A 27,650-nucleotide genomic window follows, 5' to 3' on the forward strand; every position below is an offset into this window, starting at 1 on the left:
GAATAAAAGAAAAGGTATAGTGTGTGTATATGAGCATATAAAAATGAAAGGTAAGGCGTTAAAGAGAGATGTCAACCCAATTGTAAAAAAGAGGGCCACAACAAACACACACACATACCTCTCTCATGACTGTGGGGGAGAGAAAGAGAAGGAGTTTTCAAATTGTATTCACAAACAATACACAACAGAAAACCTCACTATCTTTTCTTTCTAAGAAAAAGAAAAAGAAGAAAGAAAAATATAGAATTTGGTTGCGTGAGATTGTTATCCACATATTGTTTGTAGTGCGTGTGGGTAAATGGTACTAATTTTCCCATTATATTCATACTTCAATGGGCAAACAATTTATGAAAAAAAAAAAAGAAAAAAAGATAAGACTTTGATTTTTATAATATAAAAAAAAATAAAATGGAATTGTGGGAAATAAAATGTGGAATATGGGTGGAGAGGTGGAGAGGTGGAGAGGTGGAGAGGTGGGGAGGTGGGGGCCTTTGCAGTTTATTTTGGCTTTATAAATTGAGAGCCAACTACAAGTTTTCCCTCAGAGTCAGCTTAAACAATTCAAAAGCTCTCTTTACATTATTTCCCATACAACAAAACCTTTACTTTTGCTTTCTAAAATATGGAAATGGAAAGGCAAAAAATGAGAGATTTGAAGGGGGAGAATCATCCCATCCCATCTGATCAAGATGTCTCTGTTGATTGGAGAGGAAGACCTTCCAACCCGACCTCCCACGGCGGAATGCGAGCAGCCGTCTTTGTTCTCGGTATTTCTCTTACAAGAATTACTTCTTACGTAGTTACGTAGGTACACCATATCACTTATTAAATTTTGTTCACGTAGTTGAACATTAACGAAAGTAGTATGGAATATTTCTCTTATTTTCTTTTCCTATTCTGGATTTGTTTTCTTCTCTTTGTTTTCCTTATTTGGAAGTTCTCTTCGAATGAAACCACACACGCACACACACAAAATAAATAAATAAATAATAAATAAGAAAAGACACTAAAGGGTATGGCTTGAATCCTGTAAGGGAGTATATTAAAGTTTTTTAAAAAGTTTTCCTCTAAATTAAACAATGGCTTGAAGTTAAAGAGAAGTGGCTTTCTAGCTACCAGTTTGGTTCAAAGTCAATGGTTTTGGCTTAAATATAATATACAATAGTAAGGCAATATATATAGAGAGAGAGAGACTTAACAAAAGTTAATAAAAATAACATATGGAAAAAGTGAGTCAGTTTTGCTTAATAATATGATATGGAACAATTTAGTAAACCTGAGCTTATGAGATTGAGAATGGTACAGATGTGTAAACGATATCTTGGCGTACCTTTTAATCACATCTTAGTTTCTTGTTTTGCTCTAAAGAAATAATATCTTTATGTCGTATTTGGTTCGAAGAAATGTGATATAATAGAGTAACTAGCTAATTATGAAAAGTGGTGGGCAGGGATGCAAACGTTCGAAATAATGGCGATCGCGGCGGTGGGGAACAATCTGATAACATATTTGATAAATGAGATGCACTTTTCACTGTCAAAATCTGCAAACATAGTGACAAACTTTGTTGGGACAGTGTTTCTTTTGGCACTTCTTGGTGGTTTCCTTTCTGATTCTTATCTTGGGAGCTTTTGGACCCTTCTTATCTTTGGCTTTGTTGAACTTTCTGTAAGTATTTACCTTCCTCCTCCATCACCATTCATTTCTATCCAAATTGATCTATTTTCTTTTATTGTTATATATATATATGTATTTCTGTTTACGAATGTAAAATGAAATGCTAAATCTATGCGGTAATTACTTATTAGGGTTTAGGTGTTCTTAACTTTGATAGTTATTTTTTTAAAAAAATATATTGATCCGTATATTTCGACATGATATCTACAGAAGTTCTGGTGCTCAAACTTCTGTAATATCATTTTCTCTATAAACATCCATAATTCACCTATTAGGTAAGGTAGGTCTTGTGCTAAGTTTCAAGTTTTAAATAACGTACCAAATATATATACTACTCCTGGGCACATGCATATAATTATTTTTTCTTTTCTTTTCTTTTTTCATAAGAAACAATTTCACTGATGGTATGAATTTTTTATTTAAAAAAAAGATCACACATGTCCAGTTTGAAAGGAGAATAGTATATAGATGTAGTGTTTGAATAAAGGAATAACTCGTTAATCACATGCATGTTATCTCATCCAAAGACAAAGATTCTAGATGTGCATGCATACAAAAAATGTTACAAATATAACAATCAAATTCAAAGTATTAGAAATCACAAGAAAATTATGCAAGTATAGCAAAATTTATATCAACTTTTCAGGCCTCTTAATTGTAGAGTGCTATAGATGAAAAATGTTATTATACACGTTGCTATTAGCCCTAGAAGTGTTATTCCTGTGTTGCAATCAATTACCGAAACTTATATATATATGGCATGGCAGGGATTCATATTGCTATCAGTTCAAGCTCATGTGCCACAATTGAAGCCACCACAATGCAATATGTTATTGATAAAGAACAATAATGAACATGAATGTGTGGAAGCAAAAGGAGTAAAGGCGTTGATATTCTTTGTAGCATTATATTTAGTGGCAATTGGGAGTGGCTGTGTGAAGCCAAACTTAATTGCTCATGGAGCTGATCAATTCAGTACTTCACAAAATCCAAGTCACTCAAAATCACTTTCAAAATATTTCAACACAGCTTATTTGGCGTTCTCAATTGGAGAACTCATTGCTCTTACTCTTATTGTTTGGATTCAAACTCACTCTGGAATGGATGTTGGATTTGGAGTTTCTGCTGCTGTTATGGCTTTTGGTTTGATCATTTTGGTAGCTGGTATTTTCTACTACAAGAACAAACCTCCTCAAGGACCTATTTTCATCCCTATCCTTCAAGTAATTAATTCTTCTACTTTTTTAACCTTTTTTTTTCCCTCAACTTTTTCTTTACTATTTTTACATTATTTCATCCATTCTTAAAGGCTTTATCTTTTGTGTCTCAAGTATATGTTTTCTCAATATTACCTTATGGCTTCTCACTTTTCTTTTCCTTTTTTCTAATACTTTCTAACTAGTCCTTATGTCTCTTTTGGGTCCTTTTTGGTACCCTATCTATTTGGTTTTTTATTTTAGTTTGTGAAGTTAAAAGCTATAAACACCTCTTTTCACTTGTAAATTTTAAAAGCCTAACAAAGTTAAGATTTTGAAAACTAAAGAAAATAGTTTTAGAAAACTTGTTTTTGGATTTTGATTATAAGCTCAAATTTTTAAGAAACATGCAAATTATAGTAAGAAAATTAAAGAAAGCAAGCTTAATGTTTTTAAAAACAAACAAAAAAACTAAATAGTTCCAAATGGGGCTAAAATATTTAACATTTGTTTTCTGTTGTTTATCATTTTCATTTGCATGTTTAGTACTTTCCATACTTAGTTTTCCATAAGAATCTTACAATCTTATTTTCATGGTTGGGAATACAAAACTATAATTAATAACATCTATTATATATAATACATGAATTTATCTCAAACAACAAAAGTAGATTATATATAAATATTGAGAGTAAAGCCAGTACGTTTATTTAGACCATTTATTTTGTCATAGTTGTCACATAACAAGTTCTTGCATACCATAATGAATATATTTCAAGTATGAAACAAGTTGGGTAGACTGTTTGAAAATGCTGTTTAGGCTGTTCAGAACTTTTTTGGCAATGTGATTTTTTCTTTTTTTCCATTTTTATTAGGGTACAAAAAAAAGGAGTAACATATATGTATGGATTGGATGCATATAATGGAAATGAAAAGACATAAAAGTTAGTGCTGTCTGCTGAGTCATATTGTCCACATAAAGTTGAAATGAAAGTTCTTTTTATTTTTATCTGTGTCATTGTAATCCAATTAATTGCTGTAAAATTCTTCAGGTCTTTGTTGCTGCTCTTTTGAAAAGAAAGCAAGTTTGTCCTTCCAACTCTCATACCATTCATCATAAAGTTGCCTTATCCTCTCAATCTCATTCTCCCAACCACATTCCCACTCAAAAGTTCAGGCAAGTTTACTTCATAATTTCCCCATTTTTAAAAAACTTGACTTCTCAAAACCTTTTCAAAATAAAAAAAAAACAATCACTCTTTGTTAAGGAATATAGTAACTATGCTCAAAGTAATATCAGCAGATAGTAACAATTTTGTTATACACTTAAAAGTCCTATCCTCGACAATAATCATGAATGATTGGAATATGATATTTTCAGGTTCTTGGACAAGGCTTGTATCAAAAGCCAAGATGGGGAAACAAAAGAAAGCCCATGGAGACTGTGTACTCCAAATCAAGTTGAGCAAGTGAAGATATTAGTTTCACTTGTCCCAATATTTGCTTGCACAATAATATTCAATACAATATTGGCTCAACTCCAAACATTTTCAGTTCAACAAGGAAGTCTTATGAATACCCAACTTACTAAATCCTTCCACATTCCTCCAGCCTCACTCCAATCCATTCCTTACATTATGCTCCTTTTCATTGTCCCTTTGTATGATACTTTCTTTGTCCCATTTGCTAGAAAGTTTACTGGTCACACCTCCGGGATCTCTCCGTTAAAACGTATCGGTTTCGGTCTCTTTCTCTCCACTTTTTCAATGGTTGCGGCAGCCTTAATGGAGAAAAGGAGAAGAGATTTAGCCGTGAATTCGAATGAGATGATATCGATCTTTTGGATCACACCACAATTCCTTATCTTTGGGTTATCTGAGATGTTTACAGCAGTTGGACTTATTGAGTTCTTTTATAAACAATCTGTAAAAGGAATGCAAGCATTTTTAACAGCCATGACATATTGTTCATACTCATTTGGATTCTATTTAAGCTCATTGCTGGTGTCATTGGTGAATAAGATCACATCAAGCTCCTCTAATGGAGGTTGGCTCCATGAAAATAACCTAAACAAAGATAGGCTTGACCTATTCTACTGGTTGCTGGCTGCACTTAGCTTACTCAATTTCTTTAACTATCTCTTCTGGTCGACATGGTTCGACGAACATCCATCTCTGTTAGAAAAGCTACAACATGATGACAATCAACGAGACGAAGAAGACCATCACATATATAATTTCAATTCGTCCAAGAACAATGTTGATGATTATGTACCTTGATTAAGTTATTTTTTAGTCTACCTTTCTTTTCTAAAAATTAATTGAACAATGTGATCTAGGTCAGTTGGAGTTGATAGAAGAAACATAAATAGTCTATTTGCTGTGTGTTTAGGGTTTAGGGTTTGTGTAATATTTGTGTACTTAGTTGTGTAGAGAAGAAACTAAATAATATTAAAAGTATAAATCCATGTAAATGTCCCATTACTTGACTTGTCATATTATCCCCAATGAATGACAAAAGTTGCTTTCTCCTCCACAGAAAAAGTATCATTCTATTATTCTATGAGAAGTTGGAATCTAAAATTAACTTGACTCTCCAATTGGTTTAATGGTTTTTCAATAAGAAATAATTGGTTTTATTAAATAATTAAGGGAATTGAGTAGTAGAAAGATAAAATAGCCTTTATCCAAAAGCTATAGAAACTTTCTTTACAAAGTGTAGCACCATTTAATATTCCACTACAAGAATATCATTTTCTTTTTATCTCAATGGACAGAAAATGGAGTATTGAATTGGATAAAGGTTAAAAAAAGGTAAGCTTTTACAGAAGTTGGTAAGGATGGTAAGAAAAGAAAGATATATTAGGCAAAAGTCCATTGATAACATTCAATGCATTCTCCATCTCCTTCCCACAATTGCATATCAACTTCATTCCCTAATTTTTGGGGGGCAAACCATAACCTTCATTAAAATATGAATTGACAGAAAAGGAATAACTAAGTGGAGGGTTGGTGCTATTCTTCCTAGAGAAAGGAAAAAAAAAAAAAGAGGGGCCCCAAAGAGATCTAGCCAATGTGATGTGATGCATGAACAAGGGACATAATAAAATCCCCTATAGAACTGAAGTCAAAAAGGAAAGGAAAAAAAAAATAGATTTCTAGAGGGGGAGAGAGAGTTATGCAGTAAAAACACTGCAAAGAAGTATGTGTACTAAGCTTTTTAGTTGTCAATCATATAACTTTATGCAAGGAAACATGTCCCAAACATGTTTTGTTGTCTAAGCTTGGCTCCCCATGATGGGGAAAGGCCCTTTCCTCAAAACTCCTTTTGGCAAAAACAAACATCATATTGGTTGGAGAAAGATTGGCCATGGCCCCCCAATCCCTAAACCAAAGCAATAAAAAACCTAAACAGTCTAAAAAACTACAACCTGATTCATGTTCATACTCCTGGTTTTTGATAATATCTACCTCCACTATTACCAATCTAAATTCATAGCTTTTATGTATATACAGAGAAATTGGCTCTAGTTTCAACACTGGTGGGTTATGACAAGTAAAATAAAATGGTAGATTTGTGTTCTTAAAATTCTACTCCAAAATATGAGATGCAAGTCAAATTGGACAGTCCATTTCCCATTTCCACCACCATCAGATCCATGTTGGTGTTTCGTCACCTGTCACTTGCAATTTACATTGCTTACCTGTCAAAGACTGATGTGTCTTCCCTTCAGTGAAGTTGGGGAAGTTGGCTATGACAATAATCTGGTTTTCCCTGTTAAATCAGCTGAGTATCTTTCACCTTGGACATGAAATAATAATAGTAGTAATAAGGTAGCCATCGTCAAACCGCGAAAGTATTTGCAGTTATAGCAAAATGCAAAAGAATTTGGGCAAAATTAAATTCAACTCTTGAATCTAAACCATATCACCAGTCAGAGTCAATCAACGATAGAATCTATTACTGATAAAAGTTACTATATTTGCAATTCCTTGTAAACGTTGTTATATCTCTAAAAGTGTTACTCAATTCAATTATCTCAACCATAATAATAATAAAAATAAAAGATAATGCTTTATTCAGGCTTGCACGACCCATTTATTGTTCCATTGTAAAGGGCTTGGCTGTCTATGTACGGTTTTCTTGAAAAATTAAATTCTAGTCTTGGTGTGCTTGAACCCAAATTAAATATCATGAGGGGGTGGGGTGAAGAACACAAGTCACCTGAAAATTCACTTCTTGTTCTGATTATAATTTTGTAACCACACCAGAGTTTAGATAACAAAACTATCAATCACAAAGCATCGACAGCATCCATTATCACGTTTGTCATCTACTACAGTAGACATCAACTTCTGACCTCACCTACCTATATCACAAAACCAAATTATGTATCTAATCCAATCCCCCATCCGATCCAACCAAGAAGAAATGTGTTTTTTTCCATTTTGACCCCCCAACCCATGAAGAGAGCAACCTTCTTCTTTATTGGAAGGTCTATCGACATATGATTTCATATGGTCACATGAGATAATCAGGACTCAAAACGAATGAAAGTATACAACAGAAAAAGAGAAAAAAGAAAATGTAATATTGTTCAAAACAATATCATGCACGTTTCCCCCCGCATCCCCCCCTCCTATGCTCGATTGTTACTTTCCAGACCTCCAAACCTACCGTATATGTCCATGTGACTACAAGCTCTTCCACTACCATTCTTAAACGGATGGTGTACCTTATCTCATCTTACCCAAGAAGGCTTATGCTGCAGAGAGACCAAAATGACAACATAATCTTCCTCGCTACTTGGGGAACTTCAATATTACACAATGATGCCTCATCATTCCGACTTCTTTCACTCATTTCGGATAGAGTAGTATTTCTCTGAGAGTGCTGGAGACTTTGAAATTTCATTCATAAGATTCTTGAACTTAAGGCTGCAATCTCCTCCACTGCAAGAATAATAAAAGCACGCGTTACACACAGAAATCAGATAGTAAAAGTTCCAAAATTATATTAGCATGCATACTATCCATTTACATTGACCAAATTTATTTATCTGAGGATAATGTAGAAAAACTAACAATCCATGTAATGACAGGAGTCAGAACCTTCTCTTGTGTGAAGCTCACAAAGGGATAAAAGTTTTGGTTTAGTATTTTATTATTTAATAAAAGTTGACTGAAATCAGTTTTGTATTTGCTTTTTCTTCATGTGCCATTTAAATTCTCCAAATCAAACTCTGTGGAGACCACCAAAGTGGCATTCATTCAAATTAGACTTGGTGAAGATCTTCCAAGTCATCCCATCCATTCTGCTCTCCTCTCCCCAACCTAGCAAGGTTCCTCCTCCCCAGCTCTCCCAACCTCTCAAGACTCACAATATCAGGTACTTGGCCAAGCAATTATTGACTGACGCCAATCCTCAGTCCCCTCTTAGTTCTTTGTTGGTTCCTCATCTAGAATCTCAACCCCTCAGCCAACACCCGCACCCGGCACATCCTTCCATTGTCCTCTAGCATCCATCAGATTCAACCTTTATCTACCTCACTAATTCTTGGCCTCAGTTTTAACCCACAAGGAAAATGGTCAGTTGATTTTTATGAGCTTTCAGAAATTGTTAATTTCCAGCCAACATAAATTGAATGGTAGGTAAAGTTTAACTAGTTTGTGCCCAAAACCAACATTGACCAGCTATAAGAACCCCTATCTAGCATACTCAATTCTAGTCTTTTTTAATGGCTCAAGGTACGCATACAAAAAATAATTTAATATCAATCTCCTATATGTTGGAGAGATCTTCTGTACTCCTCGCAAATGATGTAGTCTTTCTTATGGCCTGGCTATCAAAACTTTTGTATAACTACACCTCCTTTTCGTTGATCAGATGAATAGATTTTCGTGAGTCTCTAAACTTTGATCATCATCCCAATAATATCCTTTTCCACTACTTTTCAGTATCTTCGTGCAAATTTTTCTTCTTTATCAGATTTTTTTTTCCATTATGGACTTAACTGTTATTAGGCTAATATGTCATATTTATATATTTTTTGATAGCCACGCAATTTATGCACACTTGAATTATTCAATCAAGATTGCTGTCTACCCATGCGATATTTGAAGTTTAGAAATATATAACATATTCATACTTTAGGTAATTGCCAACACTCGACCTTTTTTTTTCAGCATTTAGTGGTTGCACTAAATTAGTTATTTGGTGTCACCTTGAGATAAATATTGTCTCCTTCAGCATACCAAGTAGAATTGACTAGGAAGGAAAATATCTACAAAATATGTGCTATGCATGTTGATAAGAGTTCAGGTTCTTTTGTGCCATTCTAACGGTTTTTGTTCCAAGGACCATCCACATTGTAAACTCAACAGGGGAAAAGAAAAGGAAAGACCCAATACATTTGAAAAGCAAACCTTATCCGATTTAGAGATGCTATTGCTCGAAGAGCACTGCGAATCATGTCCTCATTACGATCTACTTCTTGTTTAACAGCATCTTGCTTTGGCTTGAAGTTAATAGTCTTTTGAAGAGGATCGACCAGAGAGTCCAAAACTGGAAAAATAGCAAAAATACATCACCAGAAAATCTTACAGAGCAAAATTTTATGTGACTTGATTGAAGTATCAACCAACCTGCCAATACAGCTGATGGGCACTTATCAGCAAGTTTTGATAGAATCAGATGGCATGGCATTTTAACGTCGTAGTGATCTATGACAAAAAGTACCAACAGTTCAAATTTTCACAAGGACAGATTGCAATCATTATAAACCTTCCAAAAACATCAAACAGCATAAGAGATAAAATAATTCTTTCAACTACAGCATGACAAGTTGCTTGAGTAAGAATAAATCTAAGTATAACGAAGAAAATTGGGGTAACACAAAATTTCAACAAAATTCACAGCAAAAGTTGAGAAAGTAAAGAGTGACAAAACAGGTTAATACAAAGAAATTATCCACACTAAACCAGACCATGCCAACAAAGATAAAGTTGAAGTTGAAATTGTGTTGATAAAAATTATGATGATGAGTTGGTAACTCACCATCCAAACCAGATTTAAGATAAGGAACAATAAATGATGATGGGTTCACTTGGTCGAGACAACTATCCAGCAACGTATCCACACATTCAAAGGCAGCCTTCCGCAACTCAAGCCCATCATCCACAACATGCTTAAAGGGACCAAGATCAACAGTTCTTATCAACTCTTGCTGCATCAAGGTTCAAGACAGTATCAACATGAATATCCTTTGTGTTGAAATCTTAAAGATAAGGCAGGAAATAAGGACAAAGGAATAACATAATTTCTACTGTCGAAATTCTCTTAATATGACTTGACATGAAAAATGTAATTGGAGAGAAAAACCATACTACGAGGACAAAAGATATTAAAAAGCCAATAGATATGGTCTCTAAAAAAATCTCAGCTGTTTGTCTACAGTAGCATATCATCTGTCATATAGTCTGGCTTCAATATACAGAATCTATGTCTAACTTAGGATGCTATCTTGTTAAATACAGATATATAATTAAACAAACGTTCAAGGATAAAATAGAAGCCACAATAACTCGAAGCAAGCCCAACTTAACTTCATGCATAACAGACCTAACTGATTAACTTACCTTCACAATTGTTTGATCATAAAGAAGCGGCAATAACTTGGGAAGAAGCCCCTTTACAAGATTAGGCTTATTGTGGGCAAATGTACTCAAGGCCAAGACAGCTGCACGTCTAACATGCTGTCATACATTCAAAATCACGTTAAATTAAGACTTGGCCCATTGGACCACCAACAACAGTTACTTGATAAATTAAATAGAGACAGAAAAAAACTACTAAAAGATGTGGCAAATATCTTTAGATGAATATTTGGTACTTACACGATCATGATCCTTTATAAGCATTAGGAACGATGAGATCTCAGGATATATTATCTCGTCTATTTTCTCTGGTCGCTCAACTATGGAATACTTGACAGCAATTACAACAGTTGCTCGGGTGAATGCTGCTGGACTTGTTGTCCTTACCTAAAGAAGCCATTACGACACAACATGCTATGTAAAAATTCAGAGTCATAGCCCACAGTAAAGTGGTAAATCGTAAATTGATTAGATACCTTGAGAGCAGGAACAAGTTTTCCAGGTTCTATTAGTGCAATTTTACCGAGGCACTCTGCTACAACATTCCTGACTCCCTCTTCCTCACTCTCACAGTGATTAAAGAGTAGATTAAGTATCTTCTCAACACTCGAGTCTTGAAACTCAGCTTTATCCACAGATTGCCTAACTATAACCTGTAATAAAGAGTAAAGTTTGCACAAACTTACAACTGGAAAATAAATTCAGCGAAATCTGGCTCAGGCTGCTGTACAAACCTCCTTCAGTGAATGAAGCAAGAGATATTGTTTCTTCTGCTGGTTATCGATCTGGTCCAGTATAAAAGGCAAGTATTTGGATAGATTACCAACAGCAATATTACCAAGAGCATAAGAGGCAGCAGATTTGATCTCTTCAAAGGGAGATTGAAATGACTCAATAACAATATTCTCTATGTGAGCATGTGAGCTCAAGTCCTTCCTTCTCCCAATCTCCCCCAGACAGAGTAATGCAAGGTGTTGCTTGGCCTGAATTTTGCAAAACTAAAAATTAGACACCAGGACAATTGCGTAGGCATAACATAAACAGCCATGACGTACGAAATTGAATAATTGAGTCAGATTCTCAAGATGAAAGTGGGCTCCTCCCAAAGATTCAAGAAACATACACACATAAAGATATTACAAAACAATACTTTAAAAGAAATTTGCTCCCACAACAATGGTATACGACAGTACTCCTTAGGGAATTACACAGGGAACAACGAAAAATTAGACACCAGGACAATTGTGTAGGCATAACATAAACAGCCATGAAGTACGAAATTGAATAATTGAGTCAGATTTTCAAGATGAAAGTGAGCTCCTTCCAAAGATTCAAGAAATATGCACACATAGAGATGAGTCAGATTCTCAAGATGAAAGTGAGCTCCTTCCAAAGATTCAAGAAATATACACACATAAAGATATTACAAAACAACACTTCAAAAGAAATTTACTCCCGCAAAAATGGCATATGACAATAGTCCTTTGGGACTTGCACAAGGAACAACCAAAAAAACGTCTTCTTATAGGTACAATAGAAAAATGTAAAGTAATTTTTTATATCGCAAACATATATAGTCTAAGAATATGAATTTTTTTTGGATAAAATAGGGTTCATAGAATATTGCTTAATTTCATAATCAAAAAATCTAAAAAGACACCAAACACATGCACTGGCATAAAGGCATATATTTCAGTAAGGGCATAGGGAGGCACTTTGAACAAAATATGTCATTTCACACAACTTTTTATAATTATAAATAATAAAAGAATTCAAGACTTAATAATATTTCTATTTAAGTTATAACATCTAGAGTAAGATAATTCAGAATTTATTTTCCCAACACTATAACCAATTTGTTTAGGCCTAGCATTAGTCTCTTTTCATTTCATTGATGAAAATTTTTGTTTAAAAAAAAAGTAAAAGTAAATCTAAAATTTATCAAACACCTGTATCTTTCAAATTAGGGTTGATTTTACCGAAAGCACAATTGCCAATAATTATTTTTAAAGCTACAGCAATGCCAAATTAAACCCAAGTCCCGTTGAGGCACAAATCCTCCCTCTCGGCTTACCATTAACAAGAATGAAGGACCTAGTACCTCACCAATCTATCTAAGTCAACTTTAAATCCACGACCTATCACTGATCAATAATTTCGGTCTACCATTAACAAGGACTGAGTTACTCTGTTAGACCCTCTATTGTGTTTAAATATAGTAGGAGAGAGAAACATAACAGTGCACATGCGAGTGCGCCAGTGAACAATAGGGAGAGGGACCACAGTTAGAGAAAATGATTGAAATAAGAAAATTATGGGGAAGAGAAAGGGGAGTTCATTTTTGGTGAGAAAAGGTCTGCAAGTTTCCTTGAGAGAGAGGAAAGGCAGAGAGGGAGGTTTCCTTTTTTAGTGCTCTTGATTTCTGCATTGTTCCTAGTTTGTTCTGTACTTTTCTTTCAAGAATTGAGATCATCAATTCTATAGTGTAATTCGCAAGTCTATATCAATATATACGAACACACCTATTGGTGTTCTATCATACTCATCAAGCTAATGTAGCTCCAAGTTCACAACCTTCATATATACCCTAGACCTTTCTTAGCTAAGTACTATACCAGTACCACCCAATAAGCATTTTTTTATAAGCACATCAAAGTGCACTTTTCAAAATATTATTCAAATGAACATTTCAATAAAAAGCAAAATGAAGAATATTTTAGCAAAAAGTAAAGGACGCATGCATGGCATTGGCACTCGTCAAATTTTGGACAGAAAAGTAAATCGATCTTAAAACTCTATTTTCCTCAAAACAGAACAAAAAAGAAATAAGCTGTGCAACAAATACTATACAACACAATTACAATAAATTACATTCAAAACATTTATCTTTCCACGTGACAGATACTACACATATGACATACCTAAGAAACACCAATTCAGCAGGCTGCAAACCAATAAACTAAGTATTGCTCCAATGATACCACACATGTTTCACATGAAATAATGACTAATAATTGTAATAATTTAGAATATAAAAGACAGAAATACACACTTACAGAATTTGTACTGCTATCATCTTTCAGAATTTCCGTTAGCATTTTTACTGTTGAAGAATACTTTTGATCACCAGCAGAAAGACACAAAACTGCAACACATTGTGCAATCGAAAACAAAGCTTGTTTTGCAACACCGCCTGATTGAGGCGATGGTTTAGCACATGAAAGAAGAGAGTCTAGCAAGGCATCAAAGCTTGTATTTTCCGAAAACACCAATGCTGCAAAAAAGCTCTGTAAAGCCTGCAATTCATAATATCATAGTTCTTAATGTGAAGCGTGATAAATCAGGGTATAATGATAAGTAAACATTCCCAGAAATCTGAATACCATAAGTGCCTGCCCCTGCAGAAGTGAACTTTTAATTAGTAGAAGTGCTTGAGGAAGGACTTTGTTCCTAACAGCTAAACCAATACTTGAGCCTGATCTCCTGTCACCCATCAAGGTGCAGCACAATTCCAATGCAAGAGCAGTCATATGCAAGTCTGAATCACTGCCAAAAGGATGTAAAATTCAAACATGAGCAGAACAAACAGCAAACAGGAGGAAGGTTTGAGAATGGAGGGAGAGGGGAAGAGTGGCCTAAGAGATTAAAACCTTATCAAAGTCGAAAGTTCCACAATAATGACTTCATATGCTGAAGGGCCAATTTTATCACCATAAGCAGCTATAAGTGAATTTAGAGTCCCCAAAGTTGCCTGTCTCAATGCCCGATTGGCCTGTTTTTCCTCAAAACAAACAAAAGAACCCACATGTACATATATTGCCAAAAATAACAAGAAACAAGTGCCTGCAAGTGCAAGCATAATAATCATCACTGAGTACACTCAATAGTGTTTATACCTTCCGGAGGAATGCTGTCAACTCTGATATGACATGCTCTAAAACACAAGACAGGTCTATTTGAAGTGGAAAAGCAGCAATGACAGCAAATGCCTGGGACCAAATATTCGAGTTTAAGCCAGGACCATATTTAATACAAAACAGAGAAACGCTTTTGTTGGATAAGAAAAGACATAATACTACCATCTAAATTCACCATAAGCCAGAGCTTTTATGAAATATTTGGGTTACAATAAAGAAAGAGAAAAGTAATTCCTAAACACTAGCAACATATAACAAACTTGCTGAAAATAATACTGTTTTTTATTTTCTTTGAGAAGAAAATGATTTCTTAAATACAAAATACAAAATCAATAAAAAAATTTTAAATCCCTCAATACAAATAACTAAATAAGGAAAATATAAAACCAATAAATAACAATACAACAAATACAGAAAATATATAAATAATCAACACTCCTCCTCAAGTTGGTGTGAAGATATCATTCATGGTTAGCTTGTCAATTAAATTGTTGAAGTGCCCCTTTGGTAGACCTTCAGTTAACAGATCAGCAATTTGCTCTATTGTCGGAAGGTAGGACATGCAGATTACTCCAGGATCAATCTTCTCTTTTATAAAGTGTCTATCACCTTCAATATGTTTTTCTATCGTGAAGGACTTGTTGTGGGCAATGGAGATTGTTGTCTTGTCGTCTCAATAACCTTTGTTGACAGAAGGTAGGGAATGCAAATTACTGATGTTACCATCCTTAACAACAATATTTGTTGGAAGGAAGCCACAAATGTTTTTTTTAACTTCAAATAGTCATAGAACACTATGAGATTAAAGGGTTTGGGAGGCAATGTTGACCAAAGCACCTAGTTTTGCCCCATACCCCCTCAAAGACAAATCATTTCCGATATCCAAGGGTAAGTTACCTTTGGCATCGTTCTAAATTGGATCCTCTTTTCGTAGGCTATAACATTGGCCCTTTTTTCAATATTTTGGGGCGAAAATAAAAACCGACTCTCGGGCATATTTTTTTCGGCCTTTATGGGCAAAAAACTTTAATATCACTCAAAATAATTGATATCCAACCTTCATAACGTTAATGAACTCCAAAAGAGAGTGATTCTTATTAGACCAATGCTCAACATTTAGATGAAGGTGGCCGAAATCATCCTTAAATTTCTCATGACAGAAGGAATGAACAGGAAGTTGGAGTAATTCAACCACACCACTTTTGAACCAATGAAGAAGAGGAGTTGAAAGAGAAAAATGTTGGTTTTTTCACATTTCTTTCATAGAAATCATATCTTTTCACCAAAATATTGAAGGTAAAATTAGACCTGAAATGAGCATAAAAGTCCCAATTAAAACAAAAAAATATAACAAGAGAAATTGAAAATCAATTAGAACGAATGTCGATGAAGGGCAGCGGCGAAGACAATGAATGATAGTAGATGGACAAAAGGCAAGAGGGAGAAATTGTGATGGAGGACGGTGGTCAGAGACAAGAATTGAAATCGCAAAGCTGAGAAGCTGCGATGGATGAAAACAATAAGCTAAAATGAAGGGAGAGCAAAGACAGAGATTAAAAGGATCGACTCACATCGGTGCTGATGATGCAACTATATCCGACTACAAAGGCAGCTAGGGTTAGGTTGATTGACAGTAGTTAGAGTTGAAACTGAAAATTTCCTGTCTTACCAAAAGGATATCCCCACCTACTTCATCTTCCACGTTTTTCTTGTTCTTCTCATCATTTGCAAATTGACATGCTCTGAAGTCTGACTCTATCATAGCAAAAATTATCTAACACCACAAAAGAACATACATCTCCACATCTTTCTAACCTTTCATATTATCTATTTCTATCCTTTCATATTATGAACCGAACCCAGTTTTTTGTGTTCACTTTAATTACTACTGAATGACATTGCCACAAACATGAAAAAAAACCATCTTTCTGGCATTTCAAATAATTTTAAATGGATGGTGAAATAGCATACTAATGACAATAAAAGGAAAACAAAAGACTGAAAGATAAATCTAGAACTAAACAAAGCTGCATTTCATGTAAACTGGAAAGCAACAAACTAACCTTAACAGCTGTAAGTCGGGTAATCTCATTTCCCATCCGATCAACAAGAACTGGAAGGCAGGTTGCTAACTCTGCTTTGAGGTTGTCACCAAATGTAGACACCACAAGCCCCATGCAAGAGATGGCACATTCCTTGACTTCCTGAAATGTCACATTAGAAGTTACACTATGATGTAATCCAACATCCCAATTTGTAAGCCCAATGAGGCCTATCGGTGCATCCTTCGTCAGAAGCGTTATGAAGATGCCAACCAATTGGCAACACTTTGAGTCTCCAATTCTAAGATAAAATCTGAAGCTATAAAAACTGAAACTTTAATTATTTCTAAAAGAAAACCAGAAAATGCCAATGAATTCCCCGTACTTTAAGAACCTATTTTTTTAAAGAAAAAATTCAAGATCAAATATAAAAACGAGCAGTAGTTGTAGATCGATGGAGCAAAATGTTGTTCAAACTTGGAGGTTTAGCACACCTGATCTTGATCTTGATTAGTCAGGCGTGACATTATAGCATTATATATGGGATGCACATACTGTTTGAAGTCGAAACCTTGCCCCTGGAAAAGGAAAAGGATGTTGTGAAAAAAAAAGAGAGAAATTATTTAAAGCACTATGAGTATCCATTGTATTCTTTATTTTCTAATTTCTATTATTTGAAATATAAGCTTGTTTAGTATCTTACTCACACTTTCAATCGTTCTTAAATATTTTATAAGCCTCCAAATTCCAAAAATTTATGAGCTTGTTTGATATACAATTTGAATATTGTTTCTTATATTTAGATTCATTGAATAAAATAGAATTAGTGAATGTCTGTTATGTAGGTTTCTTTTTAGTGTTTCCAAATCTTAAATTTAAAAATTTGAAGATATAGAATCACACTAAAAAAGAAATAAAAAACGTGATTAATATACTATTCCTAAACCCTAAACTACTACCAAAAACATCTAAAAGCACAAAATACAACTCTATGTTCATTGACTCTTTTGTATTTAGAAGGGTGATGCCTAAGTATTTCTTTGTATTTGCATATGTTATTGTTATTGTTCCCATGTACTTTAAGCATGTCTCTTCACATTTCTGCAATGAAAAGATTTATTTTCGATTAAAAAAAATTCACAAAATTCTACTTTTGATCACTAACGAAGCAAAACCTATGATCTCTTTGAAACGTATTTTCTGATTTTGTTTTTAAGATTAAGCTAATTAAGCAACCTTTTGTTTGTATAGAAGAATACTGCTGAAGCAAAATCTATATATTTAGCAACCTCTTTCAAATTTTAAGATTTTTTTTTTTTCACTCTCAAAAGAATAATTTTGAAATTTTGGCCAAATTTTAAAAATAAAAGTACATATACTTTCAGAAATTTAATCAGGTTTTCTAAAATGTGGTTAAAGAATTTAAATATATATTTAGAAATAGATTATGAGAGTAAAGATAGCTTATGTAGTAGGATTATGGTAAATATCGGTATCTTGTTCAATCCTCAATTGACTAGGATTAAATTATTTACCTTGATAAATTAGGGTTAGGGTCATTTGGATATCTTGGTCAATCCTTAATCGACTAGGATGAGCATCCTTGATTGATTAGGATTAGGACTGGTCTCCTTGATTTATTAAAGTTTTTTGTGTTTCCTATAAAAACAATAGCTTTTATATTAATTAGGATTAGGATTAATTTGTTTTTCAATTCTCCATAAATATAGAGTTGTCTTCTAGTATTCATGACTTTTAATTGATAATAAAAACTTTGACTTGATTCTTACAAAGAGTTCTCTTTTTGTCTCTTAGATTACAACGATACCATTAGTAAACCTATATATACTTCTATTGGTTTCTTTTTTTAAGAAGATAAACAAATTACTTTAATGAATGAAATAAAGCCAGCACAATTATAAAGAAATGAAACCGAAAAACATCATCTCAAATACTTGAAAACATTTTTTTCTTTGGGAGGGGGTATTGTTTCTGGTTTCAAATACGGTTTCTGATCAGACATCAAATAAAAGAATAAATAAAAAGGACAAATAACATTCTTAGTAAAAATGAAAACTTGTATTTTGAAAAATATGAAAAAGTATTTAATTATCAAATGGACCCAAAGAACTAAAATTTGATATGTAAAAGGGAACTTAAACTCACCTCAATACCAGGCCGAACAACCCGAACAAGTTCCCCACATACCCTCAATGCTTCAGCAGTAACCTTGTAATAACGCTCTCCAACAGCAGACAAAACAGGACTAGAGAGATCCTAGATCAACACAAAGATTAAGCTATTAATGCAGTAATCACATCCAATCTCAATTGCTTACAAATGGGAAAATATGTTTATATATTTAACGGTTAAGTTTCATATACACCCTGGCCCAACTATTGACGGCTGCATCTACACAGCGTTAAAGGTGATCCATCTTTTTATTTCAAAAAAAGAACAGGATAACAATTGCTATCCTCCTTCACTTGTTATCTGTCTGATAGAGTCTTTAGATATTGCTTGTCTCCTATCTGTCCTCCAAAATCCACAGGTGTTCCCATGGGGAGGAGATTTAAAGTTGTGGACACCATCCTTCTAGGAGGTTCTCTTGCAGCACAAACAGCCTCTCTTTCACTACCATCTAGAAATTTGTTCATGTGTCAAATTTTAATGTTCTTTGATCTTTGCAGAAGTCTATTCAAAAACATTTATAATTTCTACACCAACACTGAATGGTTGGAGGGAATAAGGGAAGAAGCAACCAACACTAAATGGTTGGAGGGAATAACGGAAGAAGCGGCCAATATCCAGCAAATATTTGAAAAAATGGCTCAAAACCCGATCAAATTCATAACTTTTTTAAACGTAAACACAACTCTTCATTAATGAAATGAAAGAGGCTAATGCTCAAAGTACACAAAGACAAAAGGACAAAAATACAGCAAAACATAGAGTGAAGATCAGGAGGTGCACCGAACATTTCAATTAGGTTGACACATCCATAGCACCCTCGACACATTCCTATACAAAAGATATCAACTTAAAATAACTTCTGAATGCACACAGAAAAAACAAAAGTGCTCCAATAAAGACAAATATCTTAAATAGAGTAATTAGCAAAAGGTTTCGATTGGGTACTCCATGAAGAAGCTAGAAGATTGGTAGAACAAAGAAGATACGTCCAGTCCAAGGGCTTATCAAGAAAAACTCTGATTTTGTTCAGACAAAATTTCTGAAATTAAAGCTTTAACTGCATTAGACCAAAGAATCTAAGCTTTCGGAGAGAGTAGAAGACCAATCAAAATTTGAGAAATATTATCTCTAGTTAGCTTCTCAAAAACCCATGATAAATTGAAGGAAAATAACTTCCATCACCATTTGCTTGTGTATGAACACTCAAACAGTAGGTGTTGCAAGTCTTCACAATTGGCTTGACACAACGGTAACATAGAAGAAAATAAGCATTGATCCCAAAATTCGTATCTTTGGGTGGCAGACTTTTGTACCAATGGCAAGAGCTCAAAAAGGAAATAAATCGACAAAATTAAAAAAATCATTCAAAAAAATTGAAAGGTACATGGTCGAAATTCTCGAGTGAAATACAAAAATATTTGGTGAAGAAAAAACGAGTAGAGATAAAGAAGAAAAGGCGTGTGTTTAAGATGAAGATAGAAGCACGAAAGAAGAAAAGCTGACAGCACTTCAAACCCTAACCTAAATGAGGAAGAGGAAGTTGCATGTGAGGAGAAAAGATCATGATTTGAATGAAGAAGACACGATCGGAAAAAAAAAGTGTGAAAGATGAGTTCGACACAACAGCTCAGCAACTTGATTTGAAGTGAGAGGACCTCATTGCCTTCAAAGTTGCCGACTTTGTGGAAATGAAAGAAACAAACAATGAAGATTTTCAAGTTAATAGAATCGAAGAAATAGAGGTCGTTGCGTTCAACAAAATCTAACTACTAAATCAACCATACCAATCCAGAAATAAATTGTTCATAAAGAGAAAATACAACACAAAGAAAACATTAAGCTGGATAAAAAAAGAACTCCAATTTAAGCATATAGATCTTAAATGGAAAAGTCTGTAAAAGACTAGAAAAGACTACACCAGGAAGAAGCATGTCCTACAAATTTCAAAACGATCCATCCAAGAGATCGATTTATTGTGAAAGACCCTTTTGTTTCTTTCAAACCAGATTTCAGTAAGCAAGGCTTTAAGCGCATTAGATCAATTCAGCTGAGAGCCAGGCTTCAAAGCTGGACCGACCAAAATCTGCACCACATTTTCCCGAAAATTACCACCAAACACCCAACCGATGTTGAAGAAAGAGAATAAATGCCTCCAGCAATGTTTTACATAAAAGCAACGAAAGAAAAGAAGTTGCAAATCTTGATTTTTGGCCATACAAAGATTAAAATATAAGAAGACAAGTAATAAAAGTGAAGTTTCCATTGCATTCCTGAAGAACAATTCAAATAACCAAAAATCATTATTTAAGCAAGTAAATAAACACGCCTCGGGAATTTTGTCTTCCATAAAGATTTAAACAACACCTTATCCAAAGGACAAGCAGTCAAGTGTTCAGAAAGAGACTTAACCAAGAACATCCCAGAAGCTTCTAAAGACCAAATTTGTCAATTTGAGCTTCCAAAACTCCTTGTGTCTGAAATCAGACAGAAAATTCTGAAATTCGGTAATCTCATCCTCTATCAATAGTCAACAGAAAGAGAGACCATAAGGAGAGGGTATCATTCCTCGACTACTCTCATTAGAGAACAATCTACACTTGGTTGCCTAAGTAGAATGTAGAGATTTTTTTTTTAAAGAGAAACATTCTATTAATTAAGATAATGAAATGAGACAAAAGCTCAAAGTACAATATGTAAACAAAAAGAAAAAGAACCTAAGGATCAGCAGGTACACAGGGCCATCTCAACTAGGTCGACACTCCAATAGAACTAGTTTGGTCTATCATGCTACCCCGTTAATCTTCTTTTTTAAACGGAGACAAACTACTTTATTAATAATAACTCCTCAAAGTACAAGAGAGTTATACAATTAGTGTAATAAAGAAGCCTAGAGAGCAATAAGTGAAGGGAAGGTGCACTCGAACATCTCAACCAGATTGACACCCCTTAGCAATAAAACAACATATCCCAATAAAAATTAGAAAATAAAATATGTCAAATACAATGGAGACATAGTCCAGCCTAATAAAGACAGCTGAGACAGAGAAATAAAGAAAATAAAGAAAGGGAAATGGGGCAAACAAAGCAGTACAAAGGCTGAGCCTAAAGACAAAAGCTGCTCCTGTGTAAATTAAACCAAAAGAAAATATAAACTATGCTCCAATGAAGGCTGGCAAGAGAAGTGAAAACGAAGCTGTCAAAATGCAAAACAAAGTCACCAAAATAGAACAGGGCCTGGGGGCGAGTTGAGAGACAAAGATTGCCCAGTTGAGACAAAGAACTTGAGTGGAGTAATTCACAAACTGACTGTTTAGAGAGCACCAAGCCGTATGTTGCATTCTTTTCAAAGACACAAATTACGGAACTTCCACCAAAAGAGGAATACCCAAAACTCTTCTCCTATCTTTACATTATCTCCCTACCCTTTTTTTTTAAGGTTAAGCTGCCAACCAAGGTATTTCCAATTGCAACAAAAGAAACCTTGCCAAAAACGGAGGTTGAAATTCCAAGGGTACTTTGAGAGGATTGGTGACGGCTTCATCAAATAAGGAAGTGAGGTCTATCCCTTCAAGTTCTAAAAGGTCTTCGTTCCTTCGTACCGTTATTCCCCTCTCAAGAAAGCATGGATGCAATTTACACCCCCAATTTATGGCCAGATTAAAATCAACATCAGAATGAACCTCAAAGTGCGAAAAGTCGAGTAGAAAACAAAAGCAAGCACACCTGACATAGCTTGCAAAAGTATGTAGATATTGTTCATGCTTTCATGCTTGGTTTCAATGTTGCTAATACCATTGCACTCTTATGGGGTGGTTGAACTCTATTTGAGGCCAGAATTCTCGTCGTTGAATACCTAAAAAAGGTGTAATATAGGACAACCTAACTTTGGTGTTCTCTTTCCAATTCATGAGCCTTGGCGTGTGGGAGTGACTTTAACATCACAAGATGGGCAAATGAACATTCAGTTGGACATACTTCGAAATGTATTAAAAGATAAGACAACCAGAAGGACTTTGGGATTCCATAATACTCCATGCTTCCATCTGGTATTCTCTTTCCAATTATTTTTGTAATTATGATCTTGTACATATTACGGATAATTGAAAGTCCTTTCTGTAGCCCTTGAGCCATGTAGATATCTCATCTCTCCTTGTTTTGTATGATCTCTTTCAATTCATTGTAATTATCAAGATGTAGACAAGTTTGGAAGACAGTGTACTCAATAATGCTTCTTAAGTTTGCTGTAGGGATCTCCTCCATAACAGCTGAAAATGACTACCAGCTCTGTAATTTGTTTTCATTGCACCTAATCTTGATAGTAACACTCCTACACTACTCGCAGAAATGCAAGTTTAACTAGGGAAAAGAAACTATACTCACTGGGAAAGAAAAAAAGTTAAAATAACATTTTGAAACCTGCATTTTAGGTTTCGTTAGTAGAAACGTATTGAAGAGTCCTAAAAAATAAATAAGCCCCCAAATGCAAGAACCAAAATGGTACTTTTAACCCAGAAAAAGTACAAATTTCCAAATTCTACAATGTATTTTAGCCAGGTCACTTGTTTTCTTGTTACCTTGATATAAGGATGGAAAACCGATGGAGAATTTGAAGCCAACACCAATCTAGTGAAAATAAGAGCTTCTATCTTCAAATTTGAGGTAGCTGATTTATCCTGCAAAGTTCAGAAAGGAAAGCCACGATAGATTAAGGGAAAGGAAAGAATATAGGCATCACAATGGATAAGAATCGATTGCTAGAAAATATATGCAAAGCAAAAGAAGATGACAACGGTGCATACACTTAATGCTTTTTCAATTCCTGGGATAAGTGATCCTATGTGATCAGCAAGACAATCAGGTAACACAACCACAAGCTCTTTCAAGACGGAAAATGCGCCAACCTACAGGTTACCAGAGCATAAAAATTAAATGGACCATACAAAATCCATAACTGCCACCAACAATTTCTTTACCTTTGTCTTGATAGATTTCTCCCGTAGCTGCCTATTTATAGACTTCACAACCTTTGGCACTTCCTGATTTAACAACCACCTAGGACTGCATATAATTGCCAATAAATCAATAGAAATACCTTTTTATCAATTATAGAAACTAAATATAAATAACAAATAGAGAAAAAAACTAATCAAGGACCATATTATGAACTAAAATGAAGAAAATCAGAATTGAACTTTACTAATATTGATTATCAATTCAGAATCAAGATGTGAGTCCTATAGAATAAAAAAATTGATGAAATAAATAAATATACACATAAAAAAGATGTGCAAACAAGTAAAAATAGATTCCCTCAACATGAAAATTTTGGAAACCCATTGAGGAGGGCATCAAAAGCTCTTGATATGCCTCCAGTATGGAATCCAAGAATGGGACTTCTGGGTATCCTATGTTCAAACAGAACAAACAAAGTAAATTTAAATGTCCATCCGAGGGAAATCTTGGATTCCTACCAAGCAATCAATCGAACAACCTCTAAAACATGAATTCTGAAACCCTATTGCACCCTAGACCTGTATATATAATTTTTGGATTGAATTATTTTAACGAGAAAGAAATTTTTCATTAATAGATGAAAAGAAGAAAGAAAAAGTCATAAAGACAACCCCCCACCCTCCGGAAGGGTAGAAATGAAAAACAAATACCCAATCAAATAAGAAAACACAAAATCTACAAGAGCCAAGAGAAACACTACTGCATAGTGCCATCGAAGTATTGAACAAAATCATTCTTTTCTAAAATAATTTCTAGGGTATCCAGTATCTCCGAAAAACTTTAAATTCATCCCGAAATAGAAATAACATCCCAGTGAAGAACCATTCTAAACTAGAATTTTTCTTCAGAGTTTTAGCTTTTAATGATGAAATTTGGTTCTAGGCTTGTCTTGGCAAGTTAGTAATCCTTATTTTGTTTCTTCTCATGTACTTTGAGCATTAGATTCGTTCATTATATCAATTAACAATCTTGTTTCTGTTTCAAAAAATAAAATTAACCCAAAGAAGAATCAACAATAACAAAACATTATCCTCGTTAAAAAATTGCAACTTTAGCCCGACTTTATGAGTGTTGGTTTCATTGTTTTAAAGAAAAAAAGAATGGTGGGATCACTATCATTGAGTTCTTCCTAAAACATATGAACAATATTATATCTTTCTGTCTCTGGTAGACGTTGATGCCTTCCTTTGGGTGTCCTTGACCAGTTTGTATTTATCGTTGTCCCTTTTCCTCAACAATTAGAGCCTTTTTAGTAGAATTTTCAGGCTCTTGCCTTCGTTGTTTGTTCTTTTAGTTCTTACTTCCAGTCTTTTTCTTTGTTTTGCTCGTTATAGTATCTTTTTATTTGCACCATGAAAACATTTCTTTGTACCAAATATTAAATCATCACAGACAATGCACCAAAAGAAACACGCACACACAAAGGCGCAAATGAATAAAAAATAATTATAGAACAAAAGAACTTGCCTCAATTCATTCATGTCAACCTGCCCTTTTGTTACATTTCCAGTTTGGCGCAACAGTTCAATAAAAGTACTAAATACATCCATCTGCATACACACAATAACCATCCATTACAGGTGCAAGTGAATATTTGAATCTGAATTATATAACATGCCTACTACCTTGACATTTTCTTCCCTCTCTTTAAATCTATCAATCAATTTTGGACAAGCCTGCCAAGTAAGAATGACTTGAAACATTAGCGGACAGTAGAAAAATTAAATTATAAATTGAAAAAAATAAAACAACCTAATTCAAGAACAAATTACTTCTCTAGACGTCAGAACTAGATCAAGATAGCTATAGTTTTTTTTTCAGATCAAGGTAGCTATAGTTAGTTCAAAGTTGAGAAAAAACACCATAGTCAAAGCCTATAGGTCAATTGGAGATCCGTTGAAAAATATCAAATGAAATAAGATGAGAACAGAGAATTTAGCCTCCAAAAAAAAAGAAGTTAAAGTAAGTACCTCCTCATACAGTCTTGAAAGCATCTCTGGTCGTGATACAATTAAAGCTGATAAGCATTTAGCAGCTGCTCGTCGAACTTTCCAGCTGAGATCTTCGTCATCCGTATACTCATTGGCACTCTCACTGCAACGTTGTATCAGTTATAGATCAAATATTACCAGTCAAGACTTATGTCTAAATTGGAATGCTTTTAACTATCCTATATAATGTTATTATTTTTTTCTATAAGAAACAGATATTATCTAATGTTATTATCTTCTGTTTTCTAGTTTTTATGCTTTCTGATTTCTTTTCCTTCAATACTTGTATTATTTAGGATTAGCATATTTTCACTATTTCAATGAAAATTTTGTTTCTTCCTGAAAAAAAAAAGTTATACATCAAATATGCAACTCCATCACAAATGGACTATATGTACATTAACAGAATTAGAAACAAAAATCCAAAAAGAATATATATTACTCCTCTTCCTCTTCTTCATGAATCTCATCGTCAGTATCTTCTTCCATATTATCAGTGAAATTTGGATCATAACTTAAATACTCCAAGGTAAGATGAAGAATGTCATCACAATAGGATGAAATATCCCTAGGGCACCTTAGAAGAAAACTTTCTAGAGCCTGCAATCAAAATTCCAGTCTAGCAATATAAGAGAAGCACCAAAGTTTTAATTATAAAAACTGAAAATGATAGTGACGTTTTTAACAAACAAAAGTTAGAAGATTACCTGTAAACTGTACTCACGAAGCTCTTCATCACTCTCAGAAGCACTTGTGCAATAATTGATAAGCACAGGAAAAGTGTCCCCAAGATGTGGTCCAAAGCGATATCCAACTGCACGGCTATGATGCCAAGAAATATTAATCATTAGCTTATTCCTGAAACTACTGATTTTAGTTTGTCTCACAATTGAGAACCTTAAAAAAGGAAACACCTACACTTGAAAAACGGAAAAACAAAAAACAAAAACAGAAAACAATGATTTTTGAACCTGGCAAGACTTCGTACAAATATGACTTCACTGTAATAGGCTGGATCTTGTTCTCATTGTTGCAATAGGCTAGTTTTAGTTGGGATATGATGTTTTGGTCCTAAGGGGGTCAACCTAGTTGAGATGTCTGAGTGCACCTTTTGATCTTTGTTCTTCTTTCGCTTGTTTAGACTTCTTTATTTAGCTCTTTGTAAAATTCTCTTGTACACTGAGTTCTTAGTATTAATAAAGACGTTTGTCCCCGTTTCAAAAATAAAAGGAATTAAACTAATCACAGAACTAATGAAATGTAGAAATATTAGAAGTTTGAGAACTTATTATAACATGGGGCCTCAGTTACTCAACGAATAACCTATTCAAAATCTTCACTTACATCACATTCTAACATTTTTTATAAGAAACAATTTCATTGATAAATGAAATATCCAAAGAGCACCACAAATATCAAATATAAATAGAAATAAGATGAACCAAGGGGATAAATCCAACAATAAAGATTTTTTTAAAACAAAAACAACAGCTTTCATTGAGATCCCTGGGCTTTTTCGCTACATGCTCTTTTTTTTAAACGGAGACAAGTCTTAAACTATTATTAATAAAAGAGCCTTAAGCTCAAAGTACAAGAGTACTATACTACTAAGAGCAAGAGAAAATAGAAAATTCAGTCTACCTCTACAACAAAAGCTACAAAACAAATTCCAAATAGAAGAGATCAAGCTAAACAAAGAAGAGAACAAGCTACACAAAACCATATCCAATGAAATCTAATTACATATGTGTGTGTGTGTATGTAAATAAACCAGACCGTCAAATTTGGAGTTCAGATCCTTCAGTGAAGTTCTCAGTCAAATCCATATCAAAGCATTCAGTTGCCTCTGACGCTATAAAAACGTTCATATATAATGCATTACGTTCATATATAATGCATTGAGGAAGTCTAAATGCCCAAGATGGCTAATATTCTTATTTAGGAAATGATGCTTGGGTCTTTAAAT

The 27,650-nt window shown here is 34.1% G+C and overlaps 2 protein-coding genes across 3 annotated transcripts in view; one reads left to right on the top strand and one right to left on the bottom strand.

Moving 5' to 3' along the window:
* The first annotated feature begins 524 nt into the window (after window positions 1-524).
* Window positions 525-5,408, top strand: LOC101210886 (protein NRT1/ PTR FAMILY 4.3). The gene is made up of 5 exons (XM_004133686.3): window positions 525-767; window positions 1,451-1,668; window positions 2,445-2,900; window positions 3,926-4,050; window positions 4,255-5,408. The coding sequence occupies exons 1-5, from the start codon at window positions 623-625 to the stop codon at window positions 5,150-5,152; spliced, it is 1,842 nt and encodes a 613-aa protein (XP_004133734.1). The 5' UTR covers window positions 525-622; the 3' UTR covers window positions 5,153-5,408.
* A 1,685-nt stretch (window positions 5,409-7,093) lies between these two features.
* The window catches only part of LOC101211136 (cullin-associated NEDD8-dissociated protein 1), a 35,258-nt gene continuing 14,701 nt past the window's right edge, over window positions 7,094-27,650 (bottom strand). For both annotated transcript variants that reach the window (XM_004133687.3, XM_011652277.2), the window contains exons 7-29: window positions 26,392-26,506; window positions 26,127-26,284; window positions 25,664-25,787; window positions 25,319-25,369; window positions 25,161-25,243; window positions 23,654-23,738; window positions 23,480-23,581; window positions 23,255-23,353; window positions 18,654-18,764; window positions 16,982-17,065; window positions 16,509-16,649; window positions 14,425-14,517; window positions 14,179-14,300; window positions 13,912-14,074; window positions 13,585-13,824; window positions 11,263-11,511; window positions 11,005-11,181; window positions 10,769-10,915; window positions 10,511-10,627; window positions 9,930-10,098; window positions 9,518-9,595; window positions 9,299-9,437; window positions 7,094-7,825 (exon numbers count right to left, since the gene is read on the bottom strand). In XM_004133687.3, the coding sequence (XP_004133735.1) occupies window positions 7,729-7,825; window positions 9,299-9,437; window positions 9,518-9,595; window positions 9,930-10,098; window positions 10,511-10,627; window positions 10,769-10,915; window positions 11,005-11,181; window positions 11,263-11,511; window positions 13,585-13,824; window positions 13,912-14,074; window positions 14,179-14,300; window positions 14,425-14,517; window positions 16,509-16,649; window positions 16,982-17,065; window positions 18,654-18,764; window positions 23,255-23,353; window positions 23,480-23,581; window positions 23,654-23,738; window positions 25,161-25,243; window positions 25,319-25,369; window positions 25,664-25,787; window positions 26,127-26,284; window positions 26,392-26,506 (2,944 nt within the window). In that variant the 3' untranslated portion in view covers window positions 7,094-7,728. The remainder of the gene's footprint in view (window positions 7,826-9,298; window positions 9,438-9,517; window positions 9,596-9,929; window positions 10,099-10,510; window positions 10,628-10,768; window positions 10,916-11,004; window positions 11,182-11,262; window positions 11,512-13,584; window positions 13,825-13,911; window positions 14,075-14,178; window positions 14,301-14,424; window positions 14,518-16,508; window positions 16,650-16,981; window positions 17,066-18,653; window positions 18,765-23,254; window positions 23,354-23,479; window positions 23,582-23,653; window positions 23,739-25,160; window positions 25,244-25,318; window positions 25,370-25,663; window positions 25,788-26,126; window positions 26,285-26,391; window positions 26,507-27,650) is intronic.

This window comes from Cucumis sativus, chromosome 3 (genome assembly GCF_000004075.3).
Source record: "Cucumis sativus cultivar 9930 chromosome 3, Cucumber_9930_V3, whole genome shotgun sequence".
NCBI lineage: Eukaryota > Viridiplantae > Streptophyta > Magnoliopsida > Cucurbitales > Cucurbitaceae > Cucumis > Cucumis sativus.